Raw genomic sequence first — 16,255 nt, forward strand, 5'->3', positions numbered from 1 at the left:
CAACACCTTTAACTGCTTAGCATTCGCCCAGTGCTTCTGTCGATCAGAGGCAGAGCAAATCAAAAGAATGTTTACCTAACCAATGTTTTAGCCGTCTGGTGTAAGTCTGAAGATATTTATTTGTTTGTCATATAACAGGACTGTCTGGTTTCCAACTTAAAAATCGCTCTTTATTTACGGGATTCCCAAAGCGTACTAAACCAGTTTTGACATAAAAGTCTGCGAGAAGATTGCGATTTTCTGCTTCTGCCCTATTCATGTTTTGCTTTTGGATTTTAACTCGATTCTAACTTACTGATCAAGAATATGTAGAGCGGGGGCCTAGTGTGGTTGGTAACGTCTCCGCCAACCACGCTCGACGCCTGGGTTCGAATCCCACCGCCGACATAGGTGTCGATGGTTGTGAGGTGGCGTAATCCACTCACAACCAACCCAACTGGTCTAGATTCAATCCTAGCCGACACCGGGAGATTTTCTGAGGCGAAAAATCTCTGGGATCACGCCTTCCATCGCATGAGGAAGTAAAGCCGTTGGCGCCGGTCCGTTAATAAACGGGTCGTGAGTTAGGGTCCTGGGTGTGGAGTCGTCTCCCTGGGCGTCGGTGATTGGCCACAACAGTGGCGGAACTAGACCGACGGTAAATAAGCGAGAATAAAAAAAAAAAGAATATGTATAAAAGCGAGAAGATAATTACCAGTCAGTTTCAGTACCTAACAGAGCAAATTTTGATTTTGAAGCACACGTTACGTTAGTCTTGTGCGGATCCAAAAATGATAAAGGTGTGTTTTACACGCGACGCAATTGAAGAAGGTTAAGTTCAACGACATCTTTCCCTTTCACTAACGTATTTATTCAACAGGAAGTGATAGTGCTTTGTGGAGTGCTCGCATTATGTGCCTGCTTTCCAGCGGTGGAAGAATCAAAAGCAGTGGCCCCTGCATCAGAAGGTGGTGCTATTGTTGTGCTGACCGAAAGTGACGAAACTGGTGCTTCCGAAGATCTGGATACGGCTGAGTCTGCCCATCATAGGCATCATCACCATCACCATCATCATGGTGGCTTTGGAGGTGGATATGGAGGAGGATTTGGAGGAGGTTACGGTGGAGGATTTGGAGGAGGTTACGGTGGAGGATTTGGAGCTGGATACGGAGGAGGTGGATTTGGCAGGGGTTACGGTGGAGGATTCGGCCCTGGTTAGGGTGGTGGATTCGGAGGCCCTGGTTTGGGTGGTGGATTGGGAGTGGGTGTCGCTGTTGGAGTAGGTGTTGGTGGCGGATTAATCGGTTAATAAATCAATACCGTGTTTTAGCTAATCATAGAAATTCTTTTCTTCAAATCTAGTGTCCGAAGTGTTTCGAAATGATTATTAAAATAGAATGTGTTTCACACGTCCCAAAGTCAGCGTAAATATTCTGTACACATTCTTAACGCACGCTGTCATTGTCATCACAAAGAACCGTATCTGTAAATTAAATAGCATTTATCTTTTCACATATAAAGAGATGCAACGCCATTAACACCGAAGCGGCATAGAATGGCGGCATACAAGTTCAAGCTTTACTTTAAGTACCGGTCGCCAGTGTCAGCATTTTTAAATTATTGTTGCAATCAATCAGATGCAAAAGCAACCCAAGGTCTACCGGGGCTGTTGAGTGCACTCGAAGGTGCATCTTTTTTTACGACTGCGGTAGGTGTGCTTTTCAGTTGCGAGCGGGTTTAAAATTCAATTCTGTCCCAGTTAGAAGTTTATGTGTACCCGATTGCATCCCATAATCAAGTTTGGATATGTGTACTGCGCAGAATAAAACGAGTGAGGCGAGGGAACGGCATGCTTCTGTCATGTAAACAAACGTGTGCCCAGTGCGGTCGTCATCTGAATCGATAATGGAATTTGATGGAACCGGCTTTGCGCTACAAGAGAAACTGTTGCAAACTTTATGCTATAGGCGATAAATTTAAACGACTGCCAAAGCAGACACGTATCAGTCTAATTGGTGGGTGGCTTGCCGGTGCCGGTACGGTAGCGCGCGAATTAGAACTCACTGTTTTGGTTTCGGTGTGCATTAATAATGAAAAGGGTATGATTTGAACACCAGGTTGACCAAAGCCAATAATTACCAGTGTTTATAATGATTTAGAGACACCGCATTTATGATCTATGGTTATAGAAACTCAATTGATAGAAAAGATTGGAGTGGAGCGGCCAATTGAAATATTAATGATGCATTGTTTTGTTGTCGTCTGCCAGTTATTACGTCGCAAGCAAACTATTCGATTCACTTCGTAACGAATCAACCTACGTATATGTTTAAGCTTCATACTAATGTCATAATGCTATTCTTTAACTCACGAACTAACGAAACTATCCCTATATGAAGATTAATCACAATTAAATAACAACCAAAAATAAAATCCTCAGGGCAGTAACGTGAGACATGTAATATTAGTACTGGTTAGGCTTTTCTCCTGTTAACTCAGCAACATAATAATCACCCAATTTATATTGAAAAAGGTTTCACTGTGAGTGTGAGAGTTCAATTGTCTTGGCGCTATCTGCAATTCCTCTCTTTATAAGACTAGGTTAGCTCCAAACAAAAGGCAATATCAGTTACTGCAATTGGGAACAACACCACAAACTTTCAAAAAAATCGATGAAATGATTTCTGAGTTAACAGCATTTTTCAAGACACGAAGCAAAACCTAACAGCTAATATTCCGTTATCGGAGCTTGATTTTTCTGTTTAGTGGACACAAACGGAGCTAGCACTAAGATCCTGCTGACACTAACTTGTCTTTGGCTTGGCTTGTCCTTCTCCTTCCTATTCCTCCAAAATTGTTGTAATCGAAATTTTAAAGATAATACGTTCAATAACATGCATCCAATGCAAAGGCTGACCAGATTTTCTCGGGAGAAACGGGACAAATCGGTTAAAAAAATGGACACATGGAAGGAATGATTTATGAAAATTTTTACTAACCAAAACATACAAACATTTATTTAGACCTGTGCGCCGACCATATCATCGGCGGCGGCGGCGTAGAAAAAGTTTTACCTCGGCAGCTATCGGCGCACCGGCGTCAAAATGATGTCAAAAAAAGAAATAGGAATTGTTAAGAATCAAGTAGACAAACAATTTAACAACCAGCAAAAATATGACTATCAGCGCGATATAAATTTCCTCGGCGGCGCACCGACTCAAAATCATCGGTGGCGGCGTCGTGCGTAAAAGTGCCGGCGGCGGCGTACAGGACTAATTTATTTGTTACTTCGATGAAGCTGACTCATTCTACACAATATTTAGTGTTTGATAAAATTTTGCGTAGTAGAATGTGATTTTTGGCAATAAGCTCGTGAAATTTGTCATATGGAAGCTCGAAAATGCAAAAAAAAAATCAGGATAAAATTTGAGCCGCTATGACAAAAATAGAAGCGAAAGATAGTGAAACCATTGAAGGAAAAGAATTCGCTACATCAATATTTACCCTAATAAGTGATGCAATCACACACATAATTCTTACCCGTCCCAATTCAGCTCTTTCTGGCACAATTAGTATTATTCGTATTTGGTTTCGGTTGAGTCCAACAAACAGTAAGAATGCTGTTGGGGCCTTGTACAAATGTGTGTGGTTTATATCAATACAGCGTAAAACAGTTTAAGTTCCTGATTTAAGACTAATTTTAACCAACAGTCATTAGAATGCTGTTGAGGCCACGCTTAGGTGTATGTGGTATATTTCAGTGAAATGCCAAATACTATACTACAGGTCGGACTCGATTATCCGGAACATCAAAAATTTCTTAATTCCGGATAATCGAGTTTTCCGGATAATCGAATCACACAAAAAATATTGATATTTTGCTAATTGCGAACATTCAAACATAAAATAAATATTTATTTTCTTTATTTTACTTGTATGATGCAGTGGCGTAATCAGAAGTTATTTCTGAGGTGAAAAGGGGTAAAATCTTAAAAAGCAAAAAATAAATTGGACATTGATTATTTTCACTTAATTCGAACATGTTTCAAACATGCCAAAAGTGACTTTAATGGTAACAAATGTGCCAGAAGGGATGGTAAAGGCAAAATTTCGGAATAAAAATTGAAAACGGACACCAAAAGAATGAAATTCCGGATAATCGAGCCTAAAATTCCGGATAATCGAATTCCGGATAATCGAGTTTCCGGATAATCGAGTCTCCGGATAATCGAGTCCGACCTGTACACGTTGTGGATCAAACTCAAACCAACGTACTATAGGAAAGCTGGGAGGACCCCACACTAGAGTATGTGTTTTACTAGGAAGAAATACGAATGTTATTAAATTTCCGTTTTTGGAAAAGAGTTAAACCAATAAACTACACTGGGGTCGCTTTTTACGCGGTTGGTTGTACCGCATTTAAAAGATTAGACTAGGTATATTTATACTAAACTCATTTGACACCGCGTACAAATAATCTTCCGAATCGGGTAAAACTAATCCGCGTTATTGTAAAAATAGTCCGTTTAAAAAAACGCATAATAACAACCCGCGTAATAAGCGACCCCAGTGTATAAGAATGTTGTTGGGATCACTCGCAAGTTTGTGTGGTTTGACTAGTAAATATCAAAAGTGTATCTAATTTTACGATTTAAAACCATTTTAAACCAACAGTAAAGATGTGGCAGACATACGTAGTCGTGGTTTGTATAATAAAATTTGTGAATTTGAAATAAAAACATGAGTTTGGAGAACAATTATGAGTGCGGGAGAATGTAAAGAGAGCAAATAGGAGAGAACAACGTAAAACATGAAGTATTTTCCTGCTATCATCAGCGATACCGCTCTTACCACGCAACACAACACCACCAAACCAAAAATCCTGGAACTTGCCGGTTATTTGATTTGGAACTTAAATATCAATTTCCCCGGAACATGCGCAAATGTTTTTAGTGTAATGAACCGGTCTGTGCAACTGTAGAATACAGCAGCGACGCTGAACAGGTTTCCGGTGGAGAACAGGATTATCATTTTGCCTTCTTCAACAAAAAAAAAAATCTGAAAGAGTTACTCGTAGCTGCATTACCTGCTTTGTATTGAAGTGGCATTTTGCTCTAGCTCTGAAAAATGTGGAAAGTTTTCTAAGGCTTTTTTCCGCAATAACCCGAACAGCAAAAAATGTCATAAAATAATTTGTTCTCACGTGACTATTTATTTCATAATTATGGGATATAGTTCACAAATCCCCGGGTTCAAAACATCATTTTTCTCCATTGATTTAAAAAATCTCGTACTTTGCGCTCAACTCTATCCATTAGATTTTAAACAGTTTTCTTGCTGGTAGCTCTGGTCCAGATTTGATGAACATGTCCCTTGGATTCTTTCCGAAGGAATTCTTCTCCAAAATCTTCTTCAAATTTCTGTTCATAGAACTATCCACACGACCCATATAGTTGTCACTTCTTTGTTTCCTTTCGACACACGAACGTTCATAAAATCCTTTCAACATATTGTGGACTGTAGTTTTGGGCATATTAAGCATTTTCGAAAGTTCACGTATCGAGAGATAAGGATTTTCGGTACGCCTGTACAAGCCTTTTTTGTTCTTTTGTCCGCATGTCCTAACCTGTAAAGATACTGCCTTAAGCAACAATGACCTGACAGGATCTATGTCAGGTGGGAGATAACTTCTCCATGGCGTCTCCCGACCCACCCGGATACCACCGGAATAAGTCGGTGCGTCTATCTACCATCTATCGATCTGATCATCGATAGTGATCTTCTGGTACCTCGTATGCCCCTTTTGTCACGTTGTTTGAAGTCCACTTAATCTTTATTCTATAGGTTCTTAAAATTATCGAAAAAATAAGATAAAATATGGTATAACTTTGTAAAGAAAAGTCCAGCAGATGTTTGGCCTTCGACAAAAACGTGTGTTTCATATGCCCAAATACTTCTTTAGAACAATGTTTTCTTGTAAAATGTAACTAACAAAACTTATATAAAAAAAACTAACTTTCAAGTAACTTCTATAGAAAATACTCTGTAACTCAGTACCCAATGGAGATAGGAATTTTGTTTGTTCAGCAAAGTTTCATATTTTATCACGTCCTAAAACTTTGCTAAATAAGCCATTTCTCTATCTCTTAACACAAAAAAGTTAGTTTTATTGATATATGAAAACCTACTGTGACATATGCTTGCCGTACTCTAATATGGGTGAATTGGGACAAATGAAACCTAAAGGAGTTTATAGTACTTCTGTTTAATTTCAAGAAAAAGCATGATGATTTCACTTGTCCCTTTTTAACTTATACGTTCTTGATGTTATCGAAAAAATAAGTTAAAACGTGATATGACTTAATAAGAAAAAGTCCTGGAGATATATGGTCTTTGGCAAAAATGTGTGTTTTGTATGCCTCAGCAATCATTCCGAACAACACTTTCGTGTAAAATGCAACTAACAAAAGTTAAGTACAAAAAACTAACTTTTAAGTAAGTTCCATATAATATACTTTATATCTTTGTACCGAAAAAAGATAGGGTTTTCATTTGTACAACAAAGTTTCATGTTTTTGAATTTTAAACAACTTTTCTGAATAAACCATTCCTCTATCGCTTAACACAAAAAAGTTATTTTTTTATTTTTAGTATAGTAAACTTTTCAAATTTTTTGATAACTTGCGATTATGCGGGTCATCCATACAAATAATTGTTCCGAAGACACTACTAAGCTAGAATGAAGGAGAAAGGTGCTATGGAAATAAGTTCCACTTTTTGCCTTATTGGACCACTGTGCACCGCTTGTTGCTCTGATTTGCGGTTATTCGCAACCGTGGCCACCGTCTTATGGTGTACTAACTCCAATTTCCTGGAGTGCATCCAGTCTTCGACCTTGCGTATCTTCGATCGACTCGTCGTAGACCTCTAGCGTTATGTCGTCTGCAAAGCCGACAATCACTACTCCTACAGGGAACTTAGGTTTCGACACCCCGTCATACATGACATTCCACGACACCGGTCCTAGGATAGCACCTTGCGGAACTCCTGCGGTAATTGACACGTAATTCTGACCCTCCCAGAGTGGTCTAACAAGGCCTTTCTTTTGGCGTTTTCGGTTTTTTGATCAATCCCCCTAGTGGTTAGATATAAAAACTATTTTTTCTAATTTTCAGCGGTCAGCAATCTGTGCACCGAGAATTAGTATTTTGTGTACTGACGTAGGTACCGTGCTGGATCGAAACCCGTACAGTATCGAAATCCGTACACCTTGATGTTTTTCTTCATTTTTAAGCATTATAAAAATGAAAATTCATATGACAGTTACATGTACATGTCCATTACATCGTTGGCTTTCTGTTAAATTAAACTATGCGCCAGTAGGCCATGAAATAAAAATATTAAAAATGAAAAATCAATCGTGTATCGGTTTCAGTTGTCATTTCGTCGCATTGTTAGTGAATTCACTAAGGAAACGTAATTCAGATAAAAACGTTTTTCAAGTGGGATATAAGTGTTTTACTCTGTGAATCTATTTGAAATCGATTGAAAAGGTAAGTCTTTATCATTTTCGAGCTGTATATTGTCTGGTAAATAGTGCAAATTGTATTTATTCATCAAAAACTGTGCCGTACGGATTTTGAACCCTGTTAATCGCTTGAATCGAAATTCGTACAGCGTGTGTATCATGCATATATTGTTGAACTTTCATCCTTGTTTTCAGCATTTTATGGAAGAAAAGCATAAATATTCGGAAAACAATTCCGAAAGAGCTGTGACATAGGTGCGCGAGAGAAAGTGGTACCGGGAAGCTTCGAGGGGTTCTGGCGTTCTGGTGACTACGATAAAGAATGCCGTAACGAATGGCTACAAATCACAATCAAAAGAAGTTCCACTAACCTTCACTGCTGGAGAGGAAGATTTGGATCATGAAGTGGGTGCCATGCATGGGCATAGTAATCGTGCGGCCCGGGGCATTTGCCCCCTCCTTAAATATGGGCCTGGAAGAAGGCGTCTCGTAGCTGGTAGTTGAGAAAAATTTTATGTTTTTTATGTCGAATCATTCAATTGGGACCTAAAGCTATTCCAGTTTTTAAATATCATTAGAAGAAAGCCGCATTTTCTGAGCAAAACGTGATTTTCAAAAAAAGTTTTTCGTTTTTCCTTCTATTTCTAAACGAAGAATAAAAAACTGCGCGGAATTTCTCAAATGACAGTTCGCCCATGTACTGTATATGAGAGAACTGTCATTTAAGGCATTTCGAGCTGTTTTTTATTCTTCATTTAAAATTAGAAGGACAACGATTAACATTTTTTAAAAACCATGTTTTGCACAGAAAACTGCACTATTTCAGCTGATATAAAAATTGTCAAACCGTGTAAAACTTTAGGAACTAATTGACCGTCACAATATATTTATTCGTAAATTTAAAGATAAATTGAAAAATAAAATTCATTTTGTACTACTATATCTATACGAATTTTGATTCATTGCTGTACGGACTTTAATCCAGTCTATATTGCGTGCGTGCGGATTTTGATTCAAAAGTATACGGATTTCGATTCAGACGAAAAACTGCGTACGGATTTCGATTCAAAACATGTTTATTTCAAACAAGGTTTTTTTCGAATTTCAGAGTAATTTAAATCATTTTGCTTGAAAATAGTGATAAAATATAAGTAAACCTATAGGTAAGCATGTCAGTTTAAAGCAATATGTAATCTCTTGATTTTATATTGACCGTCAAAGATTATCATGTGCTTAGGTGTACGGATTTCGATCCAGCACGGTAGATATTGTGTCCGACTTCCGAACTTTTTTCCGACTTTACAAACACATAGAACAAATGCGTGTTCACACAACATGAACTGCGGGAATGATTTCAATGTATTTGTTTTTGTAAGCCGGACTGACAGCGCAGTGGCGGCTGAGCAGGGGAGTGGCAACATGCTATCTCTTTCTATGTTACATGAGTGAAAAGTCTTCCCGACTAAAGTGAATAGTAGGGTAACCGCTCCTATATTCATCTCAGTACCTATATTCATCTCATCACGCCTGTTTGATCAATTTATCGTCAAATTTTACCATATTTCAACGTAAAACTTTCAGCCACTTGAGAAAATCGAAAAGAAAATAGATTTACTTTCGAAAATTTGTAGAAATTTGACGGTAAATTGGACAAATGAGAGAAATAAGATGAATATAGGTGCACCAAGCTGTTGAGATGAATAATGGAGCGATTACCCTATATGGATATGTTGGCTACTGTCAAACGTGTAGTGTTTAGATAGGGTTGCCTTCCCCTTGCGGCTGAGCCAGGTATAAATGACAGTTCTAGTAGAAAGTATGCTACATTTTTGTGTATCCACGCACACAAACAAATCTCGTTATGAAAATTTTCGCGTTTTGTATGGAATTCGGAAAATTTTTGGGAATTTCTCTTTTTATATTGTTTTATATTTGATTTTTTTTATCGAGAGTGAATCTCCAGTTGAAACACAATAGAAATAGATATTGTTCTAGATTTAGTGTGAAGAATTGTTATATATGTCGTATTAAAAAATATAAAAACTAGCTGACCCAGCAAACTTCGTCTCGCCCATTTTTGTTTTTAATTTATTAATTTTAAACCTTCCAAATTCATTGATTCCTGCGATTTGTTTATGCACGACACAAATGCACGACTAATCGGCCATTAAAGTCAAAAGGCAAACCGTTTGAAATTATTGTTTTTTTTTCGGAATGAAAACATTCTCGACTTTTGGCTTCTGTACATAACCTTGTTGTGGTCCCCGTGGTTCTGTGGTTAGCGATGTCGGTCGGCTAGCTCTCCCACACGGTTGTTGTGATATCGGGTTCGATTCCCGATCAGGTCGAGGATCTTTTCGAGCTGGAAATTTTCTCGACTCAGCACTGGGGCACGGTGTATCGTTGTACTTATCCTACACATGCAAAATGTGCCAAAAACAATATCGATAACGAATTCTCTCAACTAATCTAGTTGATCGAGACCGCATAAGCCCCCCAGGCTTGCGTGCGATATTGTTACATAGCTTTTAATCTGAAAATATCCGTATTGAGTGGTATTCGATCATTTTCATCTGTTTTTCTGGCATCAATTTGATTCCGGAAATATCCAAAATGGGTAATATTCAGTAATTTTGTTTTTTGTTTTCCAGAAACTAAAATCATCTCGATTACGGAAATATCCATATTAAATAATATTCGGTCTTTTTCGGTGGTTTTCCTCAACCGGAAATCGCCATATTGGATATCAAAATGGCATTTGGGGACAATGGGGCTTATTGTATCACTTCACGGTTAGATGACAACCGTAATAGGCACACTGAAAATGACTCCCATTTGATTTGCACGCGTCTTTTTTCACCGTGAGATTTTTCCACTTCGTTCTCACCGTGAGGTGACATCCGTAATAAGCCCCAATATCTGGAGAAAATATTGGGTGTTATTTGGTCATTTTTGTCTGTTTTCCAGAAACCAAAAGTCGCCATCTTACAAACCTGGTTGAAATTTCTGTTAAGCTTGTATGGGAGACCTGCCTACCCTTCCTGAGTACGGAGGAATATGGAACCACCATAGAAATTTATGTTTGATTTGCCCATCCAGAAGTGGGAGGGGTGTTATACCACCATTAAAATATTTTTTGCCCTCAAAAACCTCCACATGCTGAATTTGGTTCCATTTACTCGAGTAAGTTCTGGAGTTGTAGAAAAATTTGAGTTCATTTGTAGGAAACCCCACCCTTCCAGAAGAATGGAGGGTGTCAAACTATTATGGACATATTTGTTACCCCTAAAAATATTCACCTGTAAAATGGTTCCATTTGGATGGAAACCCTTCCTTCCACAAGAGGGAGGGGTGTCGAACTATTATGGACATATTTGTTATCACTAAAAACATTTACCTGCCAAATTTGGTTCTAATTAGTTGGTTAGTTCTCGAGATGTACTAAAATTTGTGTTTCATTTGTAGGGAACCGCTGCCTTATAGAAGAGGGAGGGATCTCGAACTATCTTAGTCACCTTTCTCGGCCCCTAAAACCCCTATATACAAAGTTTCCCGTCGATCGGTTCAGTAGTTTCCAAGACTATAAGGATTACACAGACAGACAGACAGAGCTGCATTTTTATATGTTTAAAGATAGTTCAATCGATTACCGTGACGGTAGCCACCAGTTGAGCGTACTTCTGTTTGTATTTAATTTTCGGTGGTAGCTTCTTAAGCATGTTAATGAAATAACTGTCGAGAGTCACCTGTTTTAAATTGCTGTCATGTCATTGTTGTTCATTGCGCCTTCTGCGGTCTCATTTCTTCGTTGTATGGAAATTCTATTTTCGTGAATTCTACCATTTTTCTTTGAATTTTCCTAGTTTTCTCGCCGTAACAATTCGCCTTGGACAGAAACGAACACAACAAAACAAAGCCAGCTTTAATCAAACGCTCCGTTGTAAAGATATGGGCGGTCGCACTTATGTAACTTTACTTTATATATAAGATGCTATGTTTTTAATAGTTGTAGCATAATCTTAGTCATTGTCTTAGCTCATGACTTTTGTTACTGTATGGAACATAAGCGACTCTATTTAGAAGCGCTAGTGTAGTACAAGAAAGTATGTTTTATAAGTTTAGTTTAAAATGCATAATCATTTTAAATCTCATACAAAATTGGAAAAAGTTCATAACGCTCACTAATACTAATGCATCGACGTGAATAACATACCTTCTAGAAGAACTGTCATTTATACCTGGGCGGCTGAGATGGTTGCAGTGTTGCGAGAACAACAAAAAAAAACATCGGAAGTGAGCCTAACTACCAGTTCATCAGCGATGTTTTGATAATATATATTTAAATAAACAATAGTACCATGAATATAACTCCACTAATTTTTTGCGCCGTGTCGATGCAATATGTATCGAATTTTTTTGTGTTCAACTTTCTACCAGAAGCAACAGCTTGAATGATGGCTCCACAACGCTTCAGTACATTTATATCAAGTCCTGTGGAAAAAATACCGGATTATAAATGCAAGCAAATAATCTGAAATCTTCGGAGAAATATGGACTCAAAATAAGGCTATTTTCAGCAAAAACCTAGAAATATCTTTACAACAAATAAAAACATCAAACCAATATATTCTACAAAAGCGCGAGGTTTAGCAGAACGAACAAAATCTTTAAACATCTTGATTTGTTTCGACGATTACAGAAAAAGTTATGAATGAAAAACTAATTTTGAGGAGTGTTCCTCGTAAAACTCTATTTCGTCATATCCAATGTACAGATAGACGATTACAGTGCTCAGCAATTCATTTTCTTATAGATTTTCCTACAACTTTGCTGAAGAAAGCAATCTGGTATTTTAAAAAATCAGAAAAAAATAGCTTTTATATCTAACTACTAGGGGGATTGATCAAAAAACTGAAAACGCCAAAAGAAAGGCCTTGTTATATGGAATAAACTTGCTGGAGGCACTGGGTACATAAAATTAATGTTTAACAGTCAAATGAAAATGATTTTTCAAATGATTTTTCGTGTTTAGACCACTGTACCTCCTCCGTGTTGTAAACAAGTACTCGGTTCTGGAAGTAGTTCTAGTTCTGTACTAATAGTAAATATTTAACGGTTACAAAAGCCCAAAACAGCTGTTAGATTGATGGATGTTACTGAGTATTCTACAAGGTTTGTGATAAACAAATAGGAATATGCCAAATTTTTCCGTAATGAAATTCTTATTTACAAATGAAAAGACGCTGTCGTTGCACATTTTGTCAGAGTTTGGTTATTAAGGTAACGATTCGACTGTTTGAATTGTCATTGAACACAGGTCACTCAAGGCTTTACAGATGAGAGCTAGCTTCTACCAGCTTTTCCATCCGGATGAACCACCGTTGCCCCACCCTCCGGAGCCACCCCCAGATGACCAACCACCTCCATAGCCTGTCGAATGAAATATTTTTTACTATGTGGATATTTAAAGAGTTTTATATGATATTACCTCCTCCGAGCCCACCCGTGCTCCATCCTTTGCCTGCACCCGATGACCATCCATTTCCACCCCCGGTGCTCCGGCCTGACGATGAGCTAGGCCAGCCGGCACTTCCTCCCTTGCTCCAGCCTCCAGTGCTTCCAGACCATCCGGCGTTACTCGACGGCCAAGCAGAAGCCCCAGATGACCATCCGCTGGAAGAAGCTGACGGCCAACCACCGCCGACACTGCGACCAGATCCATGGTTAACGGAATTGAAGTTGCTGTAGGACTTAGCATAACCTCCTCCGTTGGACCAGCCGCCGCCTAATCCTCCACCCTGGCTCCATCCTGAACCGCCACCCTTCGGCCAACCACCGGATGATCCACCTCCCAGGTTCCATCCGGAACCTCCACCTTTCGACCATCCGGATCCACTGCTTGGCCATCCCGATCCACCCTGGCTCCAACCGCCAGATGATGATGGCCACCCACCGCCGGATCCGGATGACAGAACAATCACACCGCCACTGCCACCACTATGGCCACCTCCTCCGTAACCGCCTCCATAGCCACCGCCTCCGCCACCGGAGCTCCAACCACTCCAGCCAGATTCCGCTCCCTGGAGGTCATCCGAACCTAAGGCCGCTGCCGCCAAAATACTGGCCAGTATGGTGAACTGAAAAGTTGAAAACAGGGTACGTTGAAAAGAGCGATTTAGTAAGATAAAATTATGAATAATCATAACATGGATATCAAATCAGTTTTTTTATTTTGTGTTTAGTTTACAGTGCTTTACATATACTGTAATGTAAAATCAAAAGTTTTTTAGCCAAAATTTATCAATAATCCATGTGTCTGATGATGCCATCCCACTATACAGGATGGGCAGATGTCACTTGCTGTAAAAGAAAATACATATCCTTTTTCCTACAGTACGTAGGTACACTAAAGTCGCTTTTTACGTGGGGGATACGTGCCGCGTAAAAAGAAACCACGTAAAAAACAGCGTAAATTCCGGAGTCCGCGTAAAAAAAAACTCGTAAATTCCGGAATCCGCGTAAAAAAGCCGCGTAAGAAAAACCTGCGCAAAAAAAAACGCGTAAAAAACCTTAGTGTATTTTGCTTTTGAAATACTACAGAGAATAAATTGGATAAAAATGCAGGCATGCTGTTACTACATCAAGCGTTTCGTTTCGTTCAGTTGAGGAAGCTACGATTCAGATGTTGGTGTTCAAAAGTTTTTCTTGTCCATTTCCCGTTATGCTTAAATACCTGTTTGTTTCTCCACAAAACCATTTCCCCTACTTTTTTCTCTTTGCATGCAATATTTCACTAAAAACCTCTTCGAGTATACGATGAAAATATGTTTAAAATGTTCATAATGAGCTTTTTCATAGACGGAAAATTTTATAAAGTATATATTAGACTTGGTCCTGAAAGTTTAATATATATCCCATTTTTCATTTATATACATTTATTTCCTTCAAGAAGAATTTCGATTATAATTTTATTATGAACTGTTGAAATGATTCGGTTTTGTCATGAAAGATAGATTATTAATTTTCACATCCACTGGTGTTAATAAGTCAATTAAAAAAGAATAGCGCTTGATTCGGTTTTATCGCACTCCGACCAAAGAAACGAAATTCACTCAAAAATGCTGGAAAATGATGTTACAACTCGCAATAAATCACATTAATTTACAACTTCATTTAATTATGATAAGTATAGTTTTAAAATTATCAAAAAAAAATCTAATCCACTACAATCAGTTCGATTCATGAGAGTGAGGAATGTTGTTTGTTTTGTATTATGCTTATCGTACACAACAAACGATATCCGTTTATATTTTGAAAAAATGAAATCATCGAGTATATTTTATTAGGTACTCATTCTCATTCGTTTTTTGTTCATTTCTGCCACAAAATGCTGATGAAGTTTTTCAAAAACGGACTAATATTCTTATCATAAAAAAAAATCACGTAGCACAGAGGGTAAATTCATGCTTTAACGTCACAACAATGTTTCACATGTTTGATTAATTTGTACAGTATTTTAACTAATTTACACACCTTGAGCATTATTGCACAAAAATTCCACACAAATCCTCGAATCCTAGTAGCCGTCTATCAATAGAATCACAAAATTACACTCCGAACGCTTCTAGACTGGCGGCCAATCGTAACCAAACTGTACCGATAGCTAATAACTCTCGCGGCTTTTATATTAAAACGACTGCGAAAACGCAACTCTTCGTCTTGGGTTTAAATCCGTCGCTACTAGAGAAGAGAAGCAGCAGCAGCAGCAGCAGCGAAAAAAAAATTGTTTAACCTCCCAGCTAAGCTGCCGCATAAACGCCACCAATTCGGTACGCGGACCCCTAGGTAAAAACCGAGAGTAAATTGAACCGCATTTCCTCCAACCAACCCACGAAACCCTCGAAGCACAGACCAACCTCCGGTGAGAAGATTTTGTGAGCGCCACCGGCGACCGCAAGTGCAGTGCGTCCTCCTTTGCTCAATAGGCTACCAATGCAAGCGGTGTAATACCGTCTCACCGTTCTCCGTCGCCAGGAACTAGTGCTCACCCCATCGGCAACATGATCGCCATCGCACACGAAGAACCCCATCGCGGCGGTTGATAAGTACACTACCGGCGACAAACTCGAGGATGGCGCGCGTGCTGATGGCCTGCCGCGCTGATTCTTCCTTGAGCGCTTAGGGGGTGATCAGTTTCGGATCGCGCATATTAGTATGCACTCGGACAGCCGTGGCTTCAATGGGTACTGCAACCATTATACTATCGCAGTCCTTGGTAAAAGTCCGTTATTGCAGATTTTTTTTTTATAGATTTATTCTCATTGACACTAGCAGGTGAGGATTGGGCAAACATCGAAAATGCCGACCAGCGATGGCGAATCTAGGTGATTGCTTTTGAAGGCTTATATTGTTTTAATCAGTGATTTTAGCTCTGTGGAATCCACTCATTTTACTCTCTCATCCGCATATTCTAATTGATGTCTTCAATTCATTTAAAGATTTTGATACCATTTCTTACTAGTTTAAAGATGTTTGGCCCTGAAAAGAGATTTTTGAAAAGAACCCAGGCAGGTTTTCTACAGCAGTCTTATATGAAACTTGCGGCGAAAGCTAGTAATAGTCTCTCGAGATTTTTCCAAAAAATATTCAGTCCCTGGTTACAGCAGCTTTCACATGGAATACACAATTTTTTTGAAAGTCATAGTTTAATGAAATCTGACTCACAAAGTTTTAAAAAAATTATGATTC

The 16,255-nt window shown here is 38.7% G+C and overlaps 2 protein-coding genes across 2 annotated transcripts; one reads left to right on the top strand and one right to left on the bottom strand.

The window, feature by feature from the left end:
• The first annotated feature begins 667 nt into the window (after positions 1-667).
• Positions 668-1,422, top strand: LOC129725079 (protein suex-1-like). The gene is made up of 2 exons (XM_055680492.1): positions 668-779; positions 860-1,422. The coding sequence occupies exons 1-2, from the start codon at positions 771-773 to the stop codon at positions 1,196-1,198; spliced, it is 348 nt and encodes a 115-aa protein (XP_055536467.1). The 5' UTR covers positions 668-770; the 3' UTR covers positions 1,199-1,422.
• Positions 1,423-12,710: 11,288 nt separating this feature from the next.
• LOC129724696 (keratin, type I cytoskeletal 9-like) lies at positions 12,711-15,202 on the bottom strand. Its single transcript, XM_055679816.1, has 3 exons — positions 15,041-15,202; positions 12,996-13,644; positions 12,711-12,937 (listed from the first exon to the last, which is right to left on the bottom strand). Exons 1-3 carry the CDS (start codon positions 15,047-15,049, stop codon positions 12,858-12,860), a joined length of 738 nt encoding a protein of 245 aa, XP_055535791.1. The 5' UTR covers positions 15,050-15,202; the 3' UTR covers positions 12,711-12,857.
• Between the last annotated feature and the right edge of the window lie 1,053 nt (positions 15,203-16,255).

The sequence above is a fragment of the Wyeomyia smithii genome, chromosome 2, assembly GCF_029784165.1.
Source record: "Wyeomyia smithii strain HCP4-BCI-WySm-NY-G18 chromosome 2, ASM2978416v1, whole genome shotgun sequence".
NCBI classification, from domain to species: Eukaryota; Metazoa; Arthropoda; class Insecta; order Diptera; family Culicidae; genus Wyeomyia; species Wyeomyia smithii.

What these genes read in the sequence shown, in the direction of transcription:
- LOC129724696 (XM_055679816.1), bottom strand. An exon ending in CACGGGTGGGCTCGGAGGAG is followed by an intron (nt 12,938 to 12,995) that starts GTAATATCATAT and finishes TTCATTCGACAG; the next exon opens with GCTATGGAGGTGGTTGGTCA.